Source organism: Panulirus ornatus, chromosome 38, assembly GCF_036320965.1.
Source record: "Panulirus ornatus isolate Po-2019 chromosome 38, ASM3632096v1, whole genome shotgun sequence".
NCBI classification, from domain to species: Eukaryota; Metazoa; Arthropoda; class Malacostraca; order Decapoda; family Palinuridae; genus Panulirus; species Panulirus ornatus.
In genome coordinates, this window is record NC_092261.1 from 4163677 (window position 1) to 4191232 (window position 27556).

Genomic DNA, 27556 nt, shown 5'->3' on the forward strand with positions numbered 1-27556 from the left:
GCAACAATTGGTTTCGGAACGACTCGTACGGTGTTGACAACAACTGTTCAGTCGGGTAGCCAAATAAGGCTAAGCCATCATCACACTGGGACGCGAAGCACTTTACATATCCTTGCTGCTGCTCCTCATTATCTTAGTTTTATTCTTATTAACTATCAATTTGCGTCTTTTTAAACACTTTGTCACACTGTCACCGTCACCTCCTTCTGGAAGTTTCATTCTGGGGTCTGATTTACCAGAGCCATGTCGTCTGCAAACAGCAGATTGCAGAATCCTACACTAGATTCTGCTAACAGAACCGTATCATTCGCAGAACCCTACAATAATAGATTCTCTGTAATACCAGAAGTTCTCTGCTTAATCTTAGCACTTGCCACAAACCTGGAGAGTACGCACCTGAGAGCAGTTCATGCTGCTGATAGTCAAATCAGTATCTACAACTCTTGGTAATGTCAGTGATAGATGTGTGAGGACACAGACTTTCGTCATCGCGTGAATGTAAATAGGACTGCATTGAGAGGCGGGCACGACAGTAATCTAAAATCACGTGATTCGCCCAGAGATTATCCTGGAGTGACACCACTGGACGTAAGGTGTGCTGGTGTTCACCTGACACCTTAAAGTTCCCACAATGTGGCAGAAGGTTAAGTTACACAGTTAATAATGTGAATGTAGAAGGAAGGAATAGTCTGTTAGAAAAACAGCTTTTAATGCATTTTCCTCCTTAGATCAAAGAACTTACAAGCTTTATATCTTGCTTTTGTGAGTGATATTTATTATCATGTATGAGGCAACTGCTTCAGGCTTATTGCCACAGACGCCAGCAGCCTGATCTGGTCTAATAAGCTACTGGCGTTGATGCAGGAGGTGGACATGGGGGTTGGTCCTTTTTCTCTCACTGCTGTTCGTGCTGAGATGGTGGACTATATGACGCTATTCGTGGACGACACAGTCAAGATTGTCGGAGGTTTAGGGCGGCCTGAGGTGGACCCGTGGGGCTTCCTGCTGCCTCTGGGACCTCTGGTGTGGACGGCCATCCTGGCGGCGCTGCTGGTGGTGCCGGGGATGGTGTTGCTGCTGTTGTTCTGCTTCCCTCGTAAGGCTCCACAGAGGGACACCTGGAAGATGAACAATATTTTCTTGTATCTTCGCATATTATTACAACAAGGTAATTAAGGAAATAGGTTTTTGCAAATACAGAAATATAGTGAAAATGGATGAAAGTGGGGAGAATATATTATCTGTAATGTTAGCTATGACTGAGCTGGTGTTGGCCATCAACAAGACTACGAGCCGGAGCCTAGCGAGTGGGAGTGGGAGCGTCTGGTGTTGGGGTCGTGGATGGTGATGACGCTGGTGTTGACCAAGAGCTACTCTGGTACCCTCATGTCCATGTTGGCCGTCAGGTACATCCCGCAGCCCTACCAGTCCCTCAGAGACGTGCTGGACGACCCCTCTGCCATCATGATATTAGCAGCTGGTAATTTCTACATGGATTATTTTCGGGTAAGGAGAATCCGTTATCTAGATCATGATAGTAAGACTATCATATTTCAGATTGTTTACCATTGCATAATAACACAACTGGTTCTGTTGATTCAGTTATAGAAACTTTTCTCTCTGCACATTTCTGTCGCATTGTTCTGTCTCTCTCAATATCGTCTTAAGGATTGTAAACCCACATTAATCTGAATCCAATAAGTGATGTTTCTGGCATGTGTCTTTCAGTAAAAGGTGGATAAACGTATACCTCATAAGACTGTAGCTTTATGATATGATATTTGAGGAGAACGATTAGTTGCAGCCCACTACGATCGAGGTGAGGCGGTGTTGTGATATTATTCATCCTCATTGCTTCCCGCTGATCATCAATACTGTAGTTACTCGCGTTACTTGATCAACAGATTTTAATACCCTTCATTTTTCCAACAATTATAGGTATATCATACACCTGAGACTATTTTTGACGCAGCAACATTTAGTTGAATGTCTGTGTGTATGTACAACTCAGTAGATATTTTGCAGTCCGCGAAAAACGGTACATTTCGTGAAGTGATGGACGCCAGAGACAATGGTCGGGTGGAGTGGATGGGGTCCAGGACGTACCCAGTGCTGCTGAAGACGCTGGTGGTGCACGGACGCCACGTGCTCTTCCTGGAGGAGAACGAGAGCGCCTCCCTCACAGCCGAAATGTTCTCAAACACAGGTGACTCCCTCCTCACCCACGCCACTCACGTGCCTTGAGCATAAGTAGAAATATACATGTATGTATGTGTCCATCGGCAATGTATTATTTACTTACATACGCTCTGAACCCCACAGGTCGGTGTGAGTTTTACACGTCCAGGGATCATTTCTTGCCTAATTCCATGAGTATGATCGGTCAGAAGGGCCACCCACTCGTCCCAGTCTTAAGTAAAAGGTAACTAAGCTGGAATGGGTAAATTTAGCATCGCTAGTTAGTCTATGATGCAAAAATAGAGATTAACTCATGGTAAAATTTGCCTATATTCGTTTCCGTCGGTGCATGTGTCTTTGTTTATTTGTTTTGTGTCCATGAGTATATATGAAGTGTAGGTGTGAGGGTTATAACACTGGTACTTTTCCTCCTTCCCCCAACCAGCATCAAGTTTGTGAAGCAGTTCGGGATATTTGATTACTGGATGGAGATTTTCATGGTTAACTCTACCGCTTGTCTTCATCCTCCCTCCAGGATCACCATCAAGTCCTCCCTCGCTCTCTCCAACCTCTGGGTGAATAACACAGTCACTTATCCTAACGACACGTCTTAAGAACAGGAAAGATACTGGACTCTCGTACTTGTTTCAGACATTTTTGTTAGAAATTTTAGTTTTACCTCAGACACTAACATTTTGGATGAGTTCCATTACTTTTGAAGTTATCTATAAGGCTATCAAATATAGATACTCATGGTGTACATTGATGTAAAGCAGGACAACTGTATCACTTGTGTTAACACCTGCCTGACGGAGACGACTTCGTTCATTTCAGGGAATGTTCGTGGTGCTCGCTGGCGGTCACGCTGTCGCTCTCCTGCTGCTCTGTCTCGAGCTTCTCGCTCCTCGTCTTATATAGACCCAGAACTACTGACCTCATATACCGCTGTGCACAAATGATCTTTACACGTGTTTTTTTTATGGATATAAAGCTAATCCATTCAGCGAGATAGTGTCAGGAACAGAAGAAGAAATGGCCTCATTCACTCACACTCATTCTCATTATTGTTATCATTATATTATTATTATTATTATTATTATTATTATTATTATTGTTATTATTATTATTATTATTATTATTATTATTATTATTATCATTATTATGATTATCATTATTATTATTATTACTATTATTGTTATCATATTATTATTATTATTTCTATTATCATTATTGTTATCATATTGTTGTTCATTGTAATTATCACCATCGTTATCACTATTGTTACCAAATGGAATAATTTGATAATCATTATAGAAATATTTCGAAAAACTGCAAAAGATAGCTATCTTCTCTTTAAGGTCTGATGATAATGGTAGTGATATTGATAATGAAATTAATAGTACCACTATGTTGAGTTACATCCAAAATGAAAACATATGAAATGTTTGAAAAGAAGAAATGTAGAACATAAAGGCCTGTGACATCGACTGTGAGACCAATGTTTACAGACGAAAGAATGAATAAATTTTGTAATACATGAGACGTAGTGTAATTTCCCAAGCCAGAATAAAAATGAATATATTCTAATGTAATCTAACCAGTCAGACATATTCTAATGTCATACTACTGAATGAATGAAAGGAACGTAATTAAAGAATAGTTGACACACACATCTGTATATTACTACTGTATGAGGAAATGTAATAAGAGAACAACAGTTCTACAATATCTCCCAATAATCACATCAGATCTGTTGTTTTCGGTACTTATATATTGTATATTTAACATGACACTGAAGGTCTGTTTTAAAAAGAAGATCGGATCACGTTGAGTTGGCTAATAAGGCAGAAAATAATATCTATCTTTATTGAGGTTATGAGCATTGCTGAGGTGGTTTGATAGCCTGTAAAATGTCCATCTGCTGCGCAGGAAATATGCCGCATCGTTCATGTGTTGTGGGCTATTGACGCTGAAGTGTAGACTTTGAGGAGGTTGGTAGAGTTCGTCTTGAATCATCACTTACTCGATGTGAGATATGGTGAAACGTGCTCTCCTTGGTGTTCTGTGGTCAGTGGCCACTGATGTATGGGGTCAGTGGCTTTGTGGTTTGTATAAAACGAACAGTGAGAAGCTCGAGACAGAGCAGCAGGAAAGCGACAGCGTGGCCGCCAGCGAGCACCACGAACATTCCCTGAAATGGAAGAGGTCGTCTCCGTCAGGCAGGTGTTAATACAATATCACAGAGGCCTATTAACATAATGTCAGTACACAGTGAGTTACAACCAAAACAGGGATCTATAGGTTAACATTTAACTTCAAAGATCAAAAATACCAAGGAAAGTTGTTCTATTTCTGTGATGTTCTAAGATACTGTCGGGTTAAGGGATGGTATGTGGCTGTGTTATGCACCCAGAGGTTGGAGAGAGCGAGGGAGGTCTTGATGGTGATTCTGGTAGGAGGATGGAGACATCTGGTGACGTTAGGCTTGAAACTCTCCATCCAGTGATCAAATATCCCGAACTGCTTCACAAACTTGATGCTGTGGGGAGGCAAAAGGGGAAGGGAAAAAAGTTTTAATCCAAGAACAAACACACACACACACACACACACACACACACACACACGCCAGCTAGTGACCACACGCTTAACATCCTCCATCCACATTACCTTTTACTTAAGGCTGGGACGAGGGGATGGCCCTTCTGACCGATCATGCTCATGGAATTAGGGAAGTAATGTTCCCTGGAGGCGTAGAAATCACATCGGCCTGTAAGGGTCAGAGGTTAAGCTTAATGTGTTGTTTCCTCAGGAGGTAAATAGATTTGTCAGCGAATGAAGTGAAAGGAAGAAACAGCAAAACAGATACACATATACAAGTGCTGTTAACTTTCCCATGAACCGACCTCACTAATGAACGGAGGTGATGAGGTTCAACAGTGAATTTCGGATCCCCGTGTTAGTTCACCTTGAGGGAGATTACTAAAGGGTTGTCAGTTCGAACGAAATAATGCTTGGCAAGATTTTAATGTCAAATAGAAATGACAGAGTTCCTACTTTTCCCTCTCTTGCGCAATACGACAGGAACCTGACTGTTTCCTACGTAATATGACAGGAACCTGACTGTTTCCTGCGCAATACGACAGGAACCTGACTGTTTCCTGCGCAATACGACAGGAACCTGACTGTTTCCTGCGCAATACGACAGGAACCTGACTGTTTCCTGCGCAATACGACAGGAACCTGACTGTTTCCCGCGCAATACGACAGGAACCTGACTGTTTAGTCCGGGGAAGACTCACTCACCCGTGTCTGAGAATATATCGGCCCTGGCAGACTTGCTTCCTCTCTCCTCCACGAAGAGGACGTGGCGGCCGTGCACCACCAGCCTCTCCATCACTTCCCTCCACTTTATGGAAGTTACCAGCGTTAGACGACCGTCCTTCTTGGCCTCCATTACATCGCGAAATGTACCATTCTTCGCAGCCTACATAAGGTTCACTGGATTATTTATACACATGAAGACCTTAATGTGTAGTTCAATTTTGCTTTAATACGTTCGTTCTGCTGAACAGGAGCAGCATTATGATTGATACGTTCTTCACTGATGCAACACTAGAGACTATTCAGCTTACAGAACCCAGTGATTCAGTAATGTAGAAGGAAATGGCATATCTAGAGAGCTGGATAATCACTAAATGGTTCGGGTGGAACAGAGGGATTTGTCTAAATGAAACAGTCTACAGGCACAGGTGGTTCTAAATAATAATAAGTATACACATATACCATCAGAAGGTATATATTCAAAACATCATCAACAGGATGTCGATTTAAAACTCTGACGAAGACGCAAAGATATACGAAGATTTTCTTAATATTCTTTTTAGTATCATGTTCAAACTACATTTAGAAATAACAGATATAGTGCCAATACAGTGATATAATGGAAGACATATAGTTACAACTGGCTAAGATTTTTTTTCTATAACGTTTCGAAAATTGGAATATCTATCTTGAAAATGACGTGGCAATGATCAGAGGAATAACCATTCATTTCACGTGACCTACCATTAGATAGTCTGTGTACACAGTTCCAGCCTCCCAGATCATGATGGCGGAGGGGTCGTCCAGCACGTCTCTGAGGGACTGGTAGGGTTGCGGGATGTACCTGACGGCCAACATGGACATGAGGGTACCAGAGTAGCTCTTGGTCAACACCAGCGTCATCACCATCCACGACCCCAACACCAGACGCTCCCACTCCCACTCGCTAGGCTCCGTCTCGTAGTCTTGTTGATGACCAACACCAGTTCAGTCATAGCTAACATTACAGACAACATATCCTGCAGGTGTGTCTTTGTATCACTGGAAACAATAGTGTCCTTTCATTCATTTCAGAATATTGATATATTTGCAGAGATTTATTCCCAAATTTACCTTGTTGTAATATTATACGAAGATACACGAGGATATTGTCCATCTTCCAGGTGTCTCTCCGTGGAGCCTTACGCGGGAAGCAGAACAACAGCAGCAACACCATCCCCGGCACCACCAGCAGCGCCGCCAGGATGGCCGTCCACACCAGAGGTCCCAGAGGCAGCAGGAAGCCCCACGGGTCCACCTCAGGCCGCCCCAGACCTGCTATGATCTTCACAGCGTCGTCCACGAATAACATCATGTAGTCCACCATCTCAGCACGAACAACACTGAGCGAGAAAGGCCCGACACCAAAGTCGACCTCCTGCATCCACCCATACAAAGTATGTCGTTTGAATAGTGAAGGAGGACGTCTGTCACAGTACGTATATGACACTCATATATTGCTAGGAAAAGAATATATAACAAGAATATATATTGCCCTTCCTTATATAGGCTTCTCACGCCAGTGTTGTCACCCATATGAAACTCTGGATGACAATCACAATAAGATCTCGTGCGAATCTGATTCTCTGTATGAGGTATGCGGGGGAAAGGGCTGGACTGGCATCATCCTCACAAGTGAACTAGTTATTCTTGCACATTACCAGCAATCCACAGAACCTATTGCTTGTTCCCTTTAGGTTAAAGGTATTATAAAGCCAGTCAGTCTATTTGGCAGCGTTGCTGCTGGGCGAGTGGCTTGGTGGAGGAGCAAAGGTTACAAGTCCTCTCTCCTGATCAATTGTGTGACTTACTTAAGAAATAGAAACATTGCATGGATGGACACAATGTTCCTGTCCAAACGAAAGCAGATTTTGACCACAAATTTCATCTATAAAGTGTACTTGGGCGAGAGTAAATCAATTCCTTTTAGAACTACAATACCAGTAACCCCCTTCGTAACATATATGGATTTCTTTTCGGTCATAAAAAGAAAGAAAAAATCGAAAAAGGAGAAATTACTTCTGGTTTCCTATCTTGATTTCTAGATTGGCACCCTAAACACGACCAGTCACCACGAGTGGTACACAAACACATACTCACCTTCCTGCCCACCATCCCCACCATGCCAGACCAGGACCCATCAGCCTCTTTAGTTCCCCATTTCCCGTCTGGCGGCCGTATGAACGTGTACCTGGTGAGACCGATGTTAAAACCACCACTCCAGACATGTGTAAAGCTCATATCATTTTGTGTTGATATCAGATCTGAGTGCATGTCTTGCAGTTAACAAGATAACAGTTTGCATGAAATCTTTTTCATGATATGTAAAGGCTAGCATCATATATATGAGTTATCTGGATACAGTAAATTCATAAAAACAGTGTCGTAAAACTAGTCTTGATACAACCATTCTTGTCCTTGTTTAGTGGAAATCTACGTGTTCGCTGTATGCTGTGGACGTATATGATGTCACCACGACTTACGTAAAATTGAGGTGACTTGCCAACAACGCCAGCAGCTGTATCACGGGTCCTCTGTAGTTCATAGGGCGACCAGGGACCCAGTCTGGGTCCGTCTCCACGAAGGAGGAATACTCGTCTGCCGCCGCTACGAGCGATGGCCGGTAGGAGAACCTGGCCAAGATATGAATGAACCTAATCAGTGTAACTCACTTGGGTTGTAGACAGGACATTCGGTGTCACATTCAGTGTCACTTTCAGTATCAGAATGAAACTGAAATATCACATTTTTCTTAGTGCGCGAAAGAAAAACAGGGGTAAAAGTGCTGGAAGAAAGGATATTGAACCTTTCGAAAGGAACTTATGTATTAGGAAGACAAGAGAAGCAGAAGGAAGGAATAATGATAGAAAGTGATAATGATGTATTAACAAAACAAACAGGAAATTAACTAACACTTGGTAGTGCAGACTAAGAGAAAAGATCCCATTAAACATACTTAGAGAACTTGTCAGGGAAGAGCGGGAGGTGGGTGGCCAGTGTGAGGCCACGTATGGTCGACCAGGACGCAACCTGCACCACCTGGGCTGCCGGGGGCCTGTAAGGCGAGTGGATGTATATTTCACACCTGCAAGGAAAGAAAATTTGATTGCAAAGCTTTTTTCTTTACATGTGTGTGTGTGTGTGTGTGTGTGTGTGTGTGTGTGTGTGTCTGTGTGTCTGTGTTTTAGTAGACTTTGTGAGACAGAACGATTTCACGATATCACAAATGGGCTGCCCACCAAACGATTGTCTGAATGATAACAACACCTTGACTATCGAACACCAACTCCCCATTCTCGCGTGTCGGTCCTAACAACATGTGCAGTTTTTCTACGCTGGAGAAATTGCATTAAAAACTGATTTACATTTACAGCGATGTCGTATGGTGGCTATATGTGGTTATAGAGGCAGGACAATGTTGTAGTATTTACGAGAGTGAGTGTGGTGACTAACCCTGAAATGGCTGCAGGGTTGTTCACGGTAATCAACATTGAGTTCGTCATGGAGAAGGAGGTGTAGAGGTGTGGCAGGTCCTGAAGAGGCCGGCGGGTGACGGCCAGGAGTTTGTTGACCACGTCAGGAGGCGGCCCTTGAGGGACCACTCGACCGAGGTGGCCAGGAAGACTGGGTCGTCGCTCACCACCACCAACGTCACGCACCCCGACACCTGCCACAGCTGTTGACGTACACACACTGGGGTAAGTGTGGCCTTTATTACCTCAGAAACGGTGCGATCTCTCTCACCAGTGATGTGGCCTTTGCTCACTTTGTGTTGGCTGAATCTAAAATGACAAGCAGCCCATCGGAGATCATTTAGCCAAATGTCCTTTTTTCCTTTTATTTCTGAATTCACTACTTTTTAAACGCAATGATCAACTTGATTGTTAAATTCTTATAAACCAGGGGTTCTCAACTTCGGTAATTTGGACTTTTCTGTGGAGTAACGGGCAGAAGGGAATGTAGTCTGTTTTTATAGGATTAGAATATATGTTAGGATTATCTTAATAGGAATATAATCGAGCTTATCATCAATAACTCCTCGTGGTCAGTTGCTCTATGCCATAATTCCGTTCTGGGTCGGGGCAGAAGCATTTAATGCGAGGGACGCTTGACAGTTGCCATGGGTTTGTTGATGTAAGACTTTTTTCCTATGTTTCAAAAGCTGCCGAAAAGGCTTTGCTTTACTGTAGATGCGTATCGTCCTGGTGAAGGTAACTAAAGAGGAAAATGTCAGTTCAGTATCTTTGCTTTATGAGTAGAGGTGGTGACCTACCAGCCACACGAATACTGCGACCGACCTCCTACACAAGTGCTGTGAGTGAGGTATAACCATCATTAACTACCTGTTTAGCCTCGTTGACCATCCAGGCGAGCTGCTTCTGCGTCATGTTGGGGTTCTTGTCCTCTCCTGTCACCTCGAACACCGCCAGCCCCAACGGGATCCGCAGCCTATCCAGCTCCTGAAATGACATAATCACAGGATGTGAGCAAGAATGAGGACACTGTGGGTGAGAGGAAACTGTGAGTTGCTGGTACATTATAATAAGCCACAAAACACGTGTTGTGTGAGGGTATCAAGGTGAGGCAGTGTTGACGTACCGTGAAGACAGTGGTGGCCGAGGTGGTGCCGTCTGTGAGGAGGATGACGGAGCAGTGGGGCGGCCGCTCTCTGGCCAGCACCGCCTCCACCGCCCCGCCTGCCACGCCCAGCGTCTCCAAAACAACTGAAAGCAATTAAACTCTTTCAGATGATTTGCACCATAATTTGGCTTCTCTTTTATAATCCTAGTCTTACGAACTATTTTGTTTTCTCCTGAAACTGCATCTGAGAAAATCTAATGGAAGGAAAACAGCCAAAAGACGTTGTTTAATTCTGCCATTGATATAGATATCATCGCAGAAATTATCACAGGAGGGAAGGTAGTTACCATGTGTGTGGTACAGCCTGACAACAACTCTGGCCTCACCTTCTGAGCGAGGCTGCTGTGCGATAGCTAGCAAGATTTCCACGTCGTAACGTGACTCACAAGTCGAAACTCATACAATAGAACATTTGAGCTGAGTGACAGCGTGACTCACAAGTCGAAACTTATACAATAGAACATTTGAGCTGAGTGACAGCTAGGAAGACAACCTCATGGTTCATTGTAAGATTATCTGTGATTTAACTCGTGCCAGACCGATGCACGACAGCTAGGAAGTTAGCTAGGTACTACAGTGTGAACACAAGTGTGGTTTTACCATATGGGCGTCGAGGCAGCTGGGCGACAGACGAGAGGACAGCCACAGTCACGATCAACAACAGAGCCGCCACACACACCATCGTCATTGCTCCCGACACCTCCGCTTTAAGTCCTCATGATCTTATGGATGTGGGTCATAAACAGAGGTTAATTAGTTAGTCTTTTTTTTTTTTTTTTTTTTTTTACAGAAAAAGCGATTCCCAACTTATCCTTATCTATTGACTCATTAAGTGCTATTACAAATTGGTTGTGGCTTCTCGAAGTTTTCAAGACAAGTTAGATGTTGACTTCGCTAGTGTTCAGTGGGAACATCATTGAGTATGGTTGCTCTCAACTTCACACAGTTAAAGCACATTGTTGTAACAAGAGAACTATCCAATGTAATTTGTTGTGATATTTTTACAAATGGCTGTGGTATATTCTGTAGCTGTGTTAATCTGGCATCCTAAGATATTTTCATTAATTTCGTTCCTTTATTTGTGTTTGTAAGGGACATTTTTCGAATATAGAATGTTGTAACTGTGAGAATCTTGTATAAATGAAAATATTCTGATCCCATTTGAAGAGTTCTAATAACAGATATGATCAAGACGATTCACTCCAGATTTGTATATCATAAAATGGGTTTCGAAGGATTATATAGATAATGAAAGACAGTACGACATTATAACCATATCTTTTGAATCATACGATAATTACAAAGTCAAACATATTATCTTTTGCGTGTCTTAATTATACGTTCAGTCACCTTCGTTTGATGCTATGCACTTTGTGGTATAAGATTCCATCTCATATATTGTCTACGCGAAATTATAATCTCTAATCACTTTACAACAATTCTTAGATGCTATTCATTTACTCTACCATCAGAAATACGAGAACATGGAGGCTATACTTTCACAAGTTTATTCCCAGGTTAGACAGTGTTGGTGGTGAAGTCTCCTATTATTTTTCCTGTTGCATAAACTCACCACTGGCTGGCTCGCTCGTTATAGCATAGACAGCTATAGGACTCAAGAGTGGTTCGGATGCTGTGGTGTTAGACTCTAACACCACTGGGAATCATGATGCAAGGGGAGCAAGTTTTTGACTTTATGATTTGACATATATTGTCTCGAGTCTGAAGTGACATCAGTATATCCCATACTGTACTGATAATCGTGGTTTCTTATGCTAAGATCCATACAATCAGTATTTGGTCTACAGTGAACTTGGGAAGTGTTAGCGACGTCCACCAGAGCGGGTAGGAACGGAGAGGAGTTATGTTGAACGTTTATGGGATCCGGTCCTCTAGGAATCATCCAAAGTAGACTTCTGTAGCGTCTTGTGTAAACGTTGCCCTCTCTTCGCCACCGTCTTATCCACCTGTAGACAGTGGACAAGCTGGTTCCGGACCTGTGTGCAATGTCACGAGGAGACGTACCGTCTGCCCACATCAACACGATCTTTGTGCGGTCGTCCACACCCGTCGATTTGAATATGTGACGCTGACGAGCCATATTATTCCTGTGTGGAATGAAATAAAAGGTTGTTCATCGGACGTCGTTATGAAGACGTTTCAATGTGCTATGGAGGTGGTTCAGCTGTTTCGACAGCAAATCTATCCACTCTCGTCTGAAGCCGTTTCAAAAGTGGCAGTGATAATCTGTAGTATAAGAAAGCGGTCCTTTCTGTCTGTCTGCCTGCACAAACGCGGAGGAATTTGCCGGATAGTTGACAAACTAACAATCACATACAGTTGCAGACCTGCTACGGTAGCTGCCAGCCGTACGACAACTAATCACCCATACAAAGCTTCAAATAATTCATCCATTCGCACTCTAGGATAAAAGCTGCTGGCTACTTGGGTGATACATCTTAGGGAAAATATTTCATTGTCTAGCAAGACAGTTGTCCCGAAATCACAGGAGATATGGAGAAGAAAAATGGCAGGAATGAGTTGTTGGGACCACTGAACAATACCACTCCGCCATTTAGGTTGTTGGCCAGTAATGGAGGGAGGGATGGTGGTAAGGGACGGTGTGGTAGCCAGGAGAGGGAGTGATGGTAAAGTGGGAGGACTGGTGGTTACGGAGGGTGTAGTAGCTAAAAGAAAAAATAGAGAAGGTCCAGAGGAGCGCAACAAAAATGGTACAAGAATTAAGAGAGCTGAGTGATAGGGAAAGATTGGCAGCCATAAGTTGGTCGAACTTGGAAGACAGAGGAGTGAGGGGTGACTTAGACACAATAGTGAAGAAAACCAGTGTGGATACAGAAATCTCAAAAAGTGTATGATATAGAAAGCTCAAAAGGTGGGGCCCCTAACAGCGTAAAACTCCTTATTCCCTTGCAGCGCAAATGCATAATTACACACACACACACACAGACACACACACACACACACACACACACACACACATCTCAAGTGCTTGAACTAACTTAAAGTAAAAAAAAAAAAAAGATAAGCAATACACAATTTTTGTTGCCAGAGGCTGGTAGCGTCTTACAGTAGCAGTACAGGAGGTGAGGTTGTTGACGGTGTCAGCTGCACCACGACAATGTATCTTGCACCAGCGCCTCACATCCTTTTTGTGTTCGTTAGACACACCTCCTGCAGGAGTCAGGCCTGCGTCTCATTGGTCGAATGTGTGAGACTTGGTCTGGCATTGGTAACTCGAGATGGTCGATGCTCGATTATCTAAAAGATCTTATTCATTTTCTACAAGTATCTTGCTTGATCATCTTTTATTTTTAGATAGTATTCTTACTTCGCTTTCCCCCAAGGATGAAAATGATTCATGATATAGGATAATGACTTGCGTGCAATACATGTAGTCAAATACTGTGTGAGAGATGAAGAGAGAGATGCGTGAGATGGATAGAGAGATATGTGAGAGATGGAGAGAGAGAGTTCATGTTTTCCTGGACTGAGTTCCAGCATCCCACGTCCATATGAGACAGGAGGGAAAGAAAGGAACGTAGACATAGGGAGTGATACGTGACAGCCTCTGCAATGCCCCCTCACTGCACAACCATTACGACCCCCGTCACTCAGGCGGTAGTACCTTCCTGGTGTATACGTCTACAAAACACAGTCAGTTGTTACAAAGTTATTTATATGTCATATTTATCCTTTTATTATTTCAGTGTTCTGTCATATTTAGCATTCTAATTTCTCAGTACAACTTTCGTTGCCATTATAATCTTTATATCTACAATGCTTCCTTGAGTCGGATCTGTAGGTTTTGGTATATATATATATATATATATATATATATATATATATATATATATATATATATATATATATATGTGTGTGTGTGTGTGTGTGTGTGTGTGTGTGTAGTATGTTTAACACGAGAGGAAATGTCTATTTAAAGAAATAATAGGAGATCGGATTGCGTTCAGTTGGAAGAGTAAGGCATCAAATATTGTTAATTCTACTGAGGTGTTGGTCTTGCTGAAGTAGCCTGACAGCCTGTATGTTGTCCACCTTCTGGGCAGGTAATGCGCCGCATCGTTCATGTGTTGTGAGGTATTGACGCTGAAGTGTCCACGTTGATGAGGTTGGTGGACTTTGTTCGTCTGAACCGACACTTACTCGATGTGAATTATGATGGAAGGTACACTCCTTGGTGTTCTGTAGTCAGTGACCACTGATGTAGGAGATCAGTGGCTCTCTGATCTGTATAAAACGAGCAGCGAGAAGCTCGAGACAGAGCAGCAGGAAAGCGACAGCGTGGCCACCAGTGAGCACCACAAACATTCCCTGAAATGAACGAGGTCGTCTCCGTCAGGCAGGTGTTAACATAGTGATACAATGGCTCTGTTTTATGTCAGTGTACAATATGAATCTGTACGTTTGAAATCCTTACAAATGACATCAAAGGATGTTATCGTCTAAGGTAATATTAAATGTCTACCAAGAGAAACATTTAGGGAAGGCATTAGTTATCACTATTGCGACATGTTGTCAGGGTTAGTAATGTTACGTGGCTGTGTTGTTCACCCAGAGGTTGGAGAGAGCGAGGGAGGTCTTGATGGTGATCCTGGTAGGAGGACGGAGACATCTGGTGGCATTAACCTTGAAACTCCTCATCCAATAATCAAATATCCCGAACTGCTTCACAAACTTAATGCTGTGGAGCAAAAGAATTTTTGATGCAAAACAAAATGTTTCTCTGTTAACTAAAGTATTGTCAGATTTTGTCCAAAGTTTTGTAAGTATTTGATTGAAACATTCTAAATATTTTCTTGCGTTTTCTTGCCTGTGCAACAACGCAACAATCTATGACTAGTTCAGATGTCATGTGCCTATAACAAGAGAGTTCGCGGAGCATTTATCATCGAACTAAAATTACATGATTGATTGGAAATAGTAAAGAATACTAAAAAAAAAGGAACACATATAGAAATATGTAAATACATGTATATGTGAATAGATTGTCACACACACACACACACACACACACACACACAACTAGTGACCACACGCTTAACATCTTCCATCCACATTACCTTTTACTTAAGGCTGGGACGAGGGGATGGCCCTTCTGACCGATCATACTCATGGAATTAGGGAAGTAATGTTCCCTGGAGGCGTAAAAGTCACATCGTCCTGTGAGGTTCAGAGGTTAAGCTTGTTTCTGTAGTGTTATTTCACGCGCAGGTTATTGAATACGTGAGTGAGAGATAATATATATTATTTGAATGGAGATTTGTGACATGAGGTTCACACGTACATCCAGCGTTGTTGTCAATTCCCTATTCCTTTCATGTCATTTCTTTGAGGTTAAACTACATAATATGAAATGTCCTGAAGATGTGCTTGGTCCAGGAGAGATAGCCACCTGTGCCTGAGAACATATCGGCCCTGAGAGACCTGCTTTCGTTCTCTTCGACGAAGAGGACGTGGTGTCCCTCCTTCACCAGGTTCTCCATCACTTCGCTCCACTCCACAGACTTGACCCACATCAGGCGTCCGTCCTTCTTGGCGTCCATTGTCTCACGAAATGTACCATCTCTCGCAGCCTGCGAGAGGTGTGTTATAAGGCTGTACCATGTGTGAAGGCCTGTGTGATGCTGTCCTTAAGATCGGAAGTTTAAAAGTCAAGGCAATGACATCAAGTTACATATAAGGGGAGGTCATAACCTGCGTCCGGGATGACAGGGTCAGGGTCGTAATACTCTCCATCATCCTACTTTTTATTGGATACATTTTTCGCTTCTGACTGATTTTCTTTTTGTCATTTTTGTGAACCACATTTTACCTGTGACTGAAGAGAAACTACCGAGTCTTAAGAAACAGTATAATGGAAGGAGGATGAGCTGCTGATATGACTAGAGTTACGGTAGGGCGAAAGTTTTTATATGATACATTACAGTAGATAGAATATCTAAAAGGACAGTACAATGGTAATAATAAAAGTACAGTTATCATACTTTTGATTAACTTATCTCAGTACTTGACCTACCATTAGATATTCTGTGTACACAGTTCCAGCCTCCCAGATCATGATGGCGGAGGGGTCGTCCAGCACATCTCTGAGGGACTGGTAGGGCTGCGGGATGTACCTCACTGCCAAAATGGACATGAGGTTACCAGCGTAGCATCGGACGAACACTAGCGTCATCACCATCCACGACCCCAACACCAGACGCTCCCACTCCCTCACGCTAGGCTCCGGCTCGTAGTCTTGTTGATGACCAACACCAGTTCAGTTATAGCTAACATTACTGACAACATATTCGACAGGTTTGTTTTTTCACTGAAAATTGCATTATGTATCCAAGTTTTTGGCCTACATATTTCTTTACCTTGTTGTAATAATATGCGAATATAGGAGAAGATATTGTCCATCTTCCAGGTGTCCCTCTGTGGAGCCTTACGAGGGAAGCAGAGCAACAGCAGCAACACCATCCCCGGCACCACCAGCAGCGCCGCCAGGATGGCCGTCCACACCAGAGGTCCCAGAGGCAGCAGGAAGCCCCACGGGTCCACCTCAGGCCGCCCCAGACCTCCTATGATCTTCAATGCGTCATCCACGAATAGCCTCATGTAGTCCACCATCTCAGCACGAACGGCACTCACTGAGAAGGGACCAACTCCTATATCGGCCTCCTGCATCCGCCCACGTGAATTACCTTATTAGAATGATACAGAGGCAAGTCTGTTACAGTATTTATGATATTCAGTAACTGTAAATGACTTGGAATCACATGGGTAGGCGTGAAGAAGGTAGGTTACTACCTGACAGTTTTGTTTTCTTAAAAAAGAAATTATCTTGTTGGGTGTTAGTCTTTCAGATCACCTCGCCTGAAAGTCTGACTTCGAAGGTTTTATCTTATAGCTTAACTTTCTTGTTGCAGTGTGGGAACCTTAGGGCCTCACGGTCACACTAGTACTTATCAAGCCCCAGTAGTGTCTACCACTAACTCTTACAACCGAGTGACGACTCGGCCATGATTATTTTGTTCCTTGTCGTAGATTCAAAGCTTTCAAAAACTATAGTACGAGTGACCCGTTTTGGTCACACATTATGATTTCTCTTTGGTCACCAGTGAAAGATACCGTTTCGTTGCCTCATTTTATGTCACTTCTAGCCACATTGACTAGGACCAATCACATTGAGTGGTGCACAGACACACCACTTGATATACACTTACCTTCCTGCCCACCATCCCCACCATGCCAGACCAGGACCCATCAGCCTCCTTAGTTCCCCACTTCCCGTCCGGCGGCCGGACGAACGTGTACCTAGTGAGACAGATGTTCATCTATCATTCCTGATTCCTAATTCAAAATTCAAGAGAAGAATGGCTGTACCTTGGACGAGCTATATTAGAGAACACATAGAACAGCAGAGTGCAGATTGCTAATAAGTTAATGTCAGTACATTAGCTTATACTGTAATAGTCTAACATGATTTTTAAATACTTAAAGTCATATAGTTTCTCATTATTACGTCGTACGTGAATATATTGTAAACAGACGAGTCATATACGGTCCCTCACCACCGGGCGGGCCGCCCTAGAACATAGGACCCGCACCTCCTGAGTTGGCGGGAGGTTCAATATCAAACAATAACAACAACAACGGGACTCCACAATCATCAAACACCATACGCACATTACATCACACGGGTGCTACACACACACACACACACACACACACACACACACACACACTAGCTATAGAAATGATACAATAAAACTTACGTAAAATTGAAGTGACTTGCCAACAACGCCAGCAGCTGTATCACGGGTCCTGTGTAGTTCATAGGTCGACCAGGGACCCAGGCTGGGTCCGTCTCCACGAAGGAGGAATACTCCTCAGCTGCTGCTACAAATGTTGGCCCATAGGCGAACCTGCTCGAGATATCAATGATAAACCGTGTGATATTGGATGAAAGTAATGAGATATGTGAAGGATAAGGACTTACTGCTGTAAGTGTTTAAGAAAGTAAGAAATGAGGAAGGTTTCACAGACCTTCCAGAGAATAGAAGCACGAGTGAAGGGGAAAATATATACATTTTTATACGGAAGTCGTATTCAAGCCACACTTAGCAGTATAGAACTAAAGAAATGCTTCCATGTCACGTACCTGGAGAACTTCTCAGGGAAGAGCGGGAGGTGGGTAGCCAGTGTGAGGCCACGTATGGTCGACCAGGACGCAACTGGTACCACCTGGGCGTCCGGGGGTTTGTAGGGCGGGTGGATGTATATATCACACCTGCAAGCAAGGAACGCTGGTTTTATCAAACTTTTTTTCTTGTTTTCTGTGCACAAGAATGGTATCTGTGACACTTTAACACGACCCCCAATTTCACAGCTGAGCTGCCCATCAAGCGGGTGTCTGAAGGGTTATGGCACAGTGACATTCGAACCCCTACTGCCCATTCTCCTTTACGTGAGGCAAGTGAAATATCTGTTTCCTGCCTGGGGGTCTGTATAATGTTTTTCCCAGTAAGACAACGAGTCATTTCCTGTGGAGGTTGTACCAGCTTTGCAGTGATACTGGAGAACACTAGGATACAGAGTCAACCATGAAGAACAAGGAGGTAGAACGATGTCGTAGTATCTACGATAGAGTGTGAGGTGACTTACTCTGCAACGGATGCAAGGGCGTCCACGGTGATCAACATGGCGTTCATCATGGAGAAGGAGGTGTAGAGGTGTGGCAGGTCCTGAAGAGGCCGGCGGGTGACGGCCAGGAGTTTGTTGGACCACGTCAGGAGGCGGCCCTTGAGGGACCACTCGGCCGAGGCGGCCAGGAAGGCTGGGTCGTCACTCACCACCACCAACGTCACGCACCCCGACACCTGCCGAAGCTGGTGACATACACATACTACCATGAGTGTCGCCTTCGCTTTCTTCTGAAACAGTACAGCCTCCCTTCATCAGTGCCATAACTTCCCATCAAAACTGATATGACCATCCCTCACAGCACCTGATAATGTGACCTACCCTCCGGACTTCGTCGACCATCCAGTTGGGCTGAGCCTGTGTCATATTGGGAATCGCGAACTCTCCTGCCACCTCGAACACCGCCAGCCCCGCTGGTGTTCGCAGCCTCTCCTGCACCTGATGTGATACAAGTACAAAGATGTGAAGCGCTATATTGTACGGAGTGTTGTTGAGAGGTGTGTGTAAGCAGGCGATATGAGACAATACGTAGCAGGACACAGGTGATGTGAGGGTGTCTAGGTGAGGCAGTGTTGACGTACCGTGAAGACAGTGGTGGCCGAGGTGGTGCCGTCTGTGAGGAGGATGACGGAGCAGTGGGGCGGCCGCTCTCTGGCCAGCACCGCCTCCACCGCCCCGCCTGCCACTCCCAGCGTCTCCACAACAGCTGAGCAAGAAGAATCATCATATCACAATAGCAAAATCGTCTCAGATTATGAAGCAATTAACATAGATGACCTATGATTATGGGTGCTCCTTTGCCGTGTAATGATGAAGAATTTTACGTTCATCTAGATAGAAATGGTAAAATCCGGTTAGAAGGTAAATTGGAAAATGAAATCATCTATCCACAAATTATCCGTGGACTTACCATAAGGACGTTGAGGCAGCTGGGCGACACACGGGAGGACAGCCACAGTCAGGATCAACAACAGAGCCGCCACACTCACCATTATCACTGACCTCCACACCTCCCCTGCAACTGTACAGGCTAATATGGGTATGGACCATAACACAACACTCTCTGTAGTGTACGTAAAGTCATATAATCCTAACTGATCTCAGCCTCTCGAGAAAAGAAATCTCTGAGATGATGATTAAGAGGAAAGACAAAATTTCAAACTGCTGAGTTGAGAATTGTAATACTGGCGTCGGAGCGTCCAAGACCAGTTCTCAGTAAGAAGAGGGACGAGCCTTACTGAACCCTCCCACCTTCATATATCTACATCTGCATAACATCAGTCCTTGTATTAAAGAAAATTACATATCAAATGTGACAGGAACAGCACTCATGTGGTAATACATTTTATCATGTTATAAACGTCTGTTTCTATTATCATCGCTACGTCAGTATATCATCTCTTATTATTATCATCTTGTCATTATCATATCATAGAAATAAGAAACCATACTCATGATTCTGAAGTTAATGTCCTTGCCTCATTTTCCATGATCAAGGTACATTCACCAGACAGCTTTTTCCCATTTAAATCTGTATTTCAACAGCTGGTTGTTTTGCCCTGTGCCATCAGTTTACATAGCATAATGGTTTACCGAAGCTGAGCCATCCTTGCCCTTATAACGAAGACTTATACACAGTTGGTAAATGAGCATCAAGCACTCGCTTTTATAATACCATTACATAACTCACAAGCACAGGAACCCTTTTTCCCAAGCTGTGGCAGAGAAAGAATGGACAGCTCCTGAGTGAGAAGTTGTACATGGATGAGGCAAAGATAAAATAGCAGGAAAGCACTTGGGTAAGAATCTGTATATTGTATCATTAAGTTCTAAAGGATCTTATAGATAATAAAAGTCAGTGATACATTGTAGACAAAGATCTATTTGATATTGAGATAAAAACAACTTCAATCATAATTCAGATGAAAACAACTTTAATCATAATTTCTTTATCACCTGAATATGTCTTTACATAGGATCAACTCTTACTATACACTGCAATTTTCTTTGTTATCAAATTTCATCTGACACATGGTTCACGACGACTTGTATTTTTCTTCTTCACATGAGACTATATGCTAAAATCTGTTTGACAAGCAAGAGCCCAAGAACATGAAGGCTGTTCTATAAGTGCTGAGGTGTCACATATCTCCTTGTGTCACTCCTCTGGACTCTGTTCTCTGTATGAGTGGAGGGCAATTCAGGTGTTGTGGTGTCAGCCCGCAACACCATCGTGCACCAGGATGCACGGGGAGCCAATGTCGAGCATCATAATTCGACACATTGGGCTTTGAGCCTGATGGGATATCGTTACATCCTAGATTGCATCGCACCTCGTCTTTTCTCATGTTTATATCCCTAGAGCCAATGGAGGCAGCTGTGCACCAATTCTCATCTCTCCTCAGAAATCCATGAGGAATTGCATTTGGCCTACAGTAAAGCTGGAGAGTTTGAGAAACGTCCAATAGAGTGGCTGGAAGCAGGGAATAACTTTGTTGGACGTTCATTGGGTTTAATGTTCCAGGAATGACCCGATGCAAATGACGTCTACATCTGGAATAAACGTTGCCCTCTCTTCGCCACCGTCTGATCCACCTGTAGACGGTGGACACGCTGTTCCCAGACTTCTGTGCTATGTCGCGGGGAGACTCACCGTCCACCCACATCAGTACGATTTTTGCACGGTCGTCCACATCTGTCGTCTTAATGACCCGACGACGAGGCGTCATGATATTCCTGTGTGCAATAAGATAATATGACCTAAACTGTCATTACGTAAACGTTTTGTGTTGATGTGTTATGACAAAGGCTTCGCTCCCTCGACAAGGAAACGATATACATTCCAATGTGAACAGTGGAAATTATAGTTCATATCAAATCCAAATACAGAATAAAGTGTTACTTTTCAGCCTTTCCTGATGGAAGATCATTTTGGCTTAATTCGTCTTCCAGAACATCTGGTTCCATAAGTCAGTGGCAAAGGTACTGACACAAACTTGTGCTTGTCTGAAAATCAGGTTATGAATCAAATGTGCTTTACATGTTTCCTTTAGTATGACATCCTAAATTTGCTCGTGAACACACTTCTTGCTGGTAGAAATACGTAGTAAGACTTGCTCACAGTAAGAATGCTTACGACTGGAAGCAAAAAATGATTGATGATCAGCACGGAGTACACTGCATTCTTATCACACTCGTCGACAATGTTGTAACAGTTTCAAATTCGAGGTTTCGTATGTCCTACCTCTGAGGTGCAGGGTACAGGAGGTGAGGTTGTTGACGGTGTCAGCTGCACCACGACAATGTATCTTGCACCAGCGCCTCACATCCTTTTTGTTCGCTAGACACACCTCCTGCAGGAGTCAGGCCTGCGCATCATTGGTCCAGTATGTGAACTTAATATGAAATTCGTCTACGTTCAAGACATCTGTGTCCATGATTGGCTGCTCATGTTATTTCCAACGGCTAAGGGCGCTGTGATTGGTGAACCATTCGATGTGCGAGGAGAGTGGCCGTATGTTATACCTACAAGTGACTAAAAGCTGGAATACCACAGAGTCTGTCACCTTTTTTCGTGTAAAATGCAATTTTCGAAGAGTGTTTCTTTCGAGAGGTTATGACTGAATCGTTTCACGTAAAAGACTTTAGGTTTGGAATAGATCAATCAACAAATATGGTGCAACGAAAGAATTCTTCTTTATCTTTTCCTTTTTATGAAGTGATTTTGGATGTGGTTACTCCTTTTTTGAAGTTGATAATCATGCTCTCATTCCCCTTAACTCTGAACATCCTTCAGCTTAAGGTACACACAACTTACCATCCTAGCTCATGCAAACTATTAACTTTCTTTACCGATATCAATTGATTTGGAAGACTTATGGACGCCGTGCAAACGCGAGGAATTGCGGTTATCTTTCAATTTCTACAGTTGGGCCTGTGATTTTAGGGTATATCCCCGCCCCCTTCCTCTAGAAGTAGAGAGTAATTAAAGATAATCAAGAATGTATAGTAACTTCCAAAATACCCACTTGTCTCAGGCGTCTTTATAATGTACTCTCATACAAGTTATCCATAAAACTTAGATGAAGAACAAAGTCACGCCGTGGGAAGAAAAAAAAAAGGGACACACAATTTTTTGGTTTGGACACAAAAATACAAAGTATGAACAGATCACCAAAAGTTTCTTTACCACTGATGATAAAAGTGTATCAAGTAAGCGTCAGGAAAGGGTATGGGACGACTCATCAACAGTATCCTGGCAACACCCAACCTCTACATGTGACCTACACAAACGAGACAGTCACTTATTTATACATGTGCAATTACACCACTCGCCTCCCCTCTTTGTCACAGCTCCTTAACTTCTCTATATATCGTCTTTCAGGAGTTCGTGGAAGGAAATAGAAGACAAAGGAAGCGAGGAAAAAGGACCTGTGAGTGAAAGAATGTTCTGACCAACATACGTCCTTCCTTGTACACTACAGATATGACCATGTAGACCAACACTGCATCTCTGTTGGTGTAACTCTTAGGCAATGGTAAGGAAATACTCTCGCCCTTCTGTGGTGTCGCAGTTGTAAGCGTTCCTGACCGTGACGCATTCACGGGCCACCCAGGGGTCAAGCGCAGAGGTTCGAATTCTGGTTGTGGCAGTCGGTCCACAGTCATCCTAGCTGCTCATCTACTCCTAGGAGTTGGTCGATAAAATGGGTGCCTGGCTGAGGCTAGGGCCTTGATTAGGGCCTCAGCTGCCCATGCCGTCTCAGCTAACAAAAAGAAAAGATGTCTGATTTAGCACGACAAAAGAGAAAATATTTTCAGTGCATTAAGCACCTCACAAGCCATAACTCTGTGACTGAGCCAATCCTCTTATAAAAACAGTTGATATATTATGACTTACATTTTCATATTTGATTTCATCTCCTGATCTAAAAATTCATCAACTTGATATGAACTACATCATATATCAGCTAACTCATCTCGTAATGAGTCTCATTCCTTCTCAGAAAGAAAAAAAAAATGGGAAAGATTATAGAAGACGTGTCAAATGATCGATCCAATAATGTGAGTATCAAACTGGCTTTACATTTCAAAAGGCAAGAAGAAATCGGATTCCGCTCAACCCCTCTCCATCGATTCGGCTTAGGAGAATTAGGCAACATTGGAATCAGGTTACAAGGAATCGAAATAGGTCACAAGGGATTGAATTTGATCAAACCTGGTGACAGTGGATCGAATTTCGTTGCAGTGGGCTTTGTCTGATTAGACTGGGGTCATATTGAATCACAGTGGGTCACATTGTGTTATATGGGTCGCATTCGATTGACTTTGATTTCATTTGGGTTACATTTGACCGTAGTAGGTCACATGGATGATATTGACTTACAGTCAACTGAGTTTGGTCACTAGGGTCGAACTGGATCACACTGGAGCCGATAGGGTCACTATTGATCACACTAGACCAAACTTGATCACACTGAGTCGCATTGGATTAGATTAGGTCACACTGGATCATATTATTATTAAAGCTAACTTTCCCGTCGTTATCATTAAAGCTAGCACCCAATCACAAAAGCTAACACGTCATCATCATCATTAAAAGCTAAGACTCCCGTTATTCCTTCATATCAATCCCAGTAAAATATTTTCGTGGTCGATACAGTCATCACTGAATCCGATCTCAAGAAATCGGTTCCCCAGAGGCTCCTCTCCGAACATCAACAACCAAAACATCAAACATGACCTACAGCACCTCAGCGAACACATCTCTTGGCGAACCAACCACTGCAGCCATCACTCTCGCAAAAATATCGACCAGCCAATCACAGCAGTAGCTGTCTCTACCGTCTACCAATCCCAGAACAAGGCTTCCAAACCTTCGACCAATGAGGCTCAGACCTGACTCCTGCAACAGGTGTGTCTAACGAACAAAAAGGATGCGAAGCGCTGGTGCAAGATACAGTGTCGTGAGCAGCTGGCTGACATCATCCTAACCACAGCGTTGCAACGCTACCAGCTTCCTTCTGTATCTTCCTTCGTAATAGTGAATCAAGGTTCGTTAATTGGTAGATCCATTACAGTAATAGTAGCAAGGAACTTCATATATATATATATATATATATATATATATATATATATATATATATATATATATATATATATATATATATATATATATATATATATATTGCAAGAGGTCACTAACTCTTTCTATACCCAGGCGGGTACGACCTTCCTTAACTACCGTATGAAAGTTAAGACACAACTTTGTTTCAAGCGTAGTACAACCGCTTGTATCTTGAGTAACTGTGCTGTGTGAGGTTTCTAATAGAATTATTGCCTGTAAAAAAGAAAAAGATTGATATGAAAAAGCTATTATCAAACTGCTTAAGACGGGAATTGATATTAGACTTTCCATCGAAACGGCGGGGCCTCCTCCATAGCACATCAACAACACGTCTTCCCTAATGTCGTCTGTCCGTCACTAATGCTTCTGCGGATGACCTGTTGTTGTTCACTGTTTCATCCCACACAGGCGTATCATGGCACGACGTCGTCGAGTCTTCAGGACGACGGGTGTGGACGACCGTGCGAGGATCGTGCTGATGTGGGTAGACGGTGAGGCTCCCCGCGACATTGCACAGAAGTCTGGGACCAGCGTGTCCACCGTCTACAGGTGGATAAGACGGTGGCGAAGAGAGGGCAACGTTTATTCTAGACGTTGCTGCTGTGTACCTCGGGAAACACCAGGAGTGTCGGATACAATGACCATCCAGCCAAACCCTCCACTTCCGACTGCCTTCGTGCACGGCGCTCGCTTGTTCCAGGTTTACTCTAAACCAGCGACAACGCTTTGTGGCGGCTTTCCGAGGAAAGAGGAGCATTACTGCACCCCAGCCTTTACTGACTGTACGGACCCAATCAGTATCAACCAGGGCGTTCGATGGAACTGGGTCACTAATGATGTCCCTGATGGTTCAGAGCCATACGTGGACGAGGACAGAACCTCTCTCCCAGAGCACTCCGGGGAACACTGGTGTCCGGAAGTAAACCCACAACAACCAGGCCACTTTCCAGTCTTTTAGTGAGGAAGGTTAAGGTATCCTGGAAGTCGCTGGTAGGGATAAACTACAGCAAACTAGTGTGACAAATCTGCATTAACACAGCAGTCATAAAGAACGAACATAGTGTACAATTATAAGCCTCAAGCTTTTAGACTGATACTGATGGTTGAACGAAAGTAACATATACAGTGACAATAAATTCTTGTTGTATCTTGAGAACGAAATCTGAGATGGAATTTCATGGAACATAGAAATAAGAAGTGTTCAATGTGATAACAATCTTATGGATACAATCCACGGAGGGAAAAGAGATCCTGGAACAAAATGTAACAGTCTAATAGATTCTGAATCCCAATGCAATACTGGCTTTCACTGTTTATATGATCCTTTAAGGTTTAGGTGTACCTGTATGTCTTCCTGCTCTGACCACACTAATCTATGAGTGTCTGATGCCTTGCACCATCACAAACAACCTCGAAAGGATCTAATTGCCTGTTGCAGTTTGAATATATATATATATATATATATATATATATATATATATATATATATATATATATATATATATATATATATATATATAAAAATATATATATATATATATATATATATATATATATATATATATATATATATATATATATATATATATATATATATAAGATTTCGTCTTCATCTTTTGTTATTTCACCTTTTGAAGATCTTTTGGTCGTAAGTGTGGTTGGCTTGACCTGAACAAGTGACAGTCATCTACGTTGGTACATAGCAAAAGCAGCAAAACTCTCAAATAGGTCCCAGACAAAGCGCAAAAATTTCCTACCTCTCTGTAGCGAAGAAGTAGACGGCTACATGAACTGTAACCAATAGGCGAACACTACCTACTTATTGCACACTAATTTAGTATGGAAATAACGCAGGGACTTACAATTCACGATAATTGTTTATATATTCTATATATCAACACCACCGTCAGTTTATATCCAGTGATATATAATGATAAAACGACAGAAATGATAGAGACTTTTATAAGCCAACAATGGAATGGTCGTAGCATAATGGCGTCAAGACTATATAATGCGGTATATGATCCTCTCCTTCCCCTGCAACTGTTAGAGGTCGACTGGGACCTGGAAGCTATTTTCTTATTGCCCTGGTTTTGCATGAAGGAAAATAACTGTAACATCTTGTAGTGATCATAGAGAGAAGATAGGTAACGAGTCATTCCACCATTACGACGAGGTACTTCTCAAGTTAACAACTCACTTTGGTCAGAATACGTCGTTAACAGCACATTTCTGATCTCATACTAACATTGCATTTCTGATCTCATAATAACATTACATTTCTAATCTCATAATAACAGTGCATTTCTGATCTCACAATAACAGTGCATTTCTGATCTCATAATAACATCTCATAATAACATTACATTTCTGATCTCATAATAACATTACATTTCTGATCCCATGATTCTTTGAACATTGTTGCAACAGTTACTGATCAGTTGCGTGTGTTCATCAGAAAAGTTACTTCCATATATCCCCTTGTGATGCATACATAGCCGAGGTGTGGAGAGGCAGTGATGA

At 42.9% G+C, this 27556-nt stretch overlaps 2 protein-coding genes, 2 long non-coding RNA genes and 1 pseudogene across 4 annotated transcripts in view; 2 read left to right on the top strand and 3 right to left on the bottom strand.

The window, feature by feature from the left end:
- The window catches only part of LOC139760942 (uncharacterized), a 48304-nt gene that overhangs the window by 3513 nt on the left and 17235 nt on the right, over positions 1 to 27556 (top strand). The gene's annotated exons all lie outside the window — the stretch shown is intronic.
- On the bottom strand, positions 3093 to 10901 carry LOC139760823 (probable glutamate receptor; annotated as a pseudogene).
- Positions 9073 to 17034, top strand: LOC139760824 (uncharacterized). Its single transcript, XR_011715409.1, has 3 exons — positions 9073 to 9236; positions 16258 to 16515; positions 16628 to 17034. It is a non-coding gene; the product is annotated as an uncharacterized lncRNA (long non-coding RNA).
- On the bottom strand, positions 14078 to 15405 carry LOC139760825 (uncharacterized). Its single transcript, XR_011715410.1, has 3 exons — positions 15279 to 15405; positions 14770 to 14899; positions 14078 to 14529 (listed from the first exon to the last, which is right to left on the bottom strand). It is a non-coding gene; the product is annotated as an uncharacterized lncRNA (long non-coding RNA).
- On the bottom strand, positions 17300 to 20429 carry LOC139760979 (uncharacterized). The gene is made up of 4 exons (XM_071684755.1): positions 18868 to 20429; positions 18365 to 18493; positions 17979 to 18128; positions 17300 to 17517 (listed from the first exon to the last, which is right to left on the bottom strand). The coding sequence occupies exons 1-4, from the start codon at positions 19113 to 19115 to the stop codon at positions 17373 to 17375; spliced, it is 672 nt and encodes a 223-aa protein (XP_071540856.1). The 5' UTR covers positions 19116 to 20429; the 3' UTR covers positions 17300 to 17372.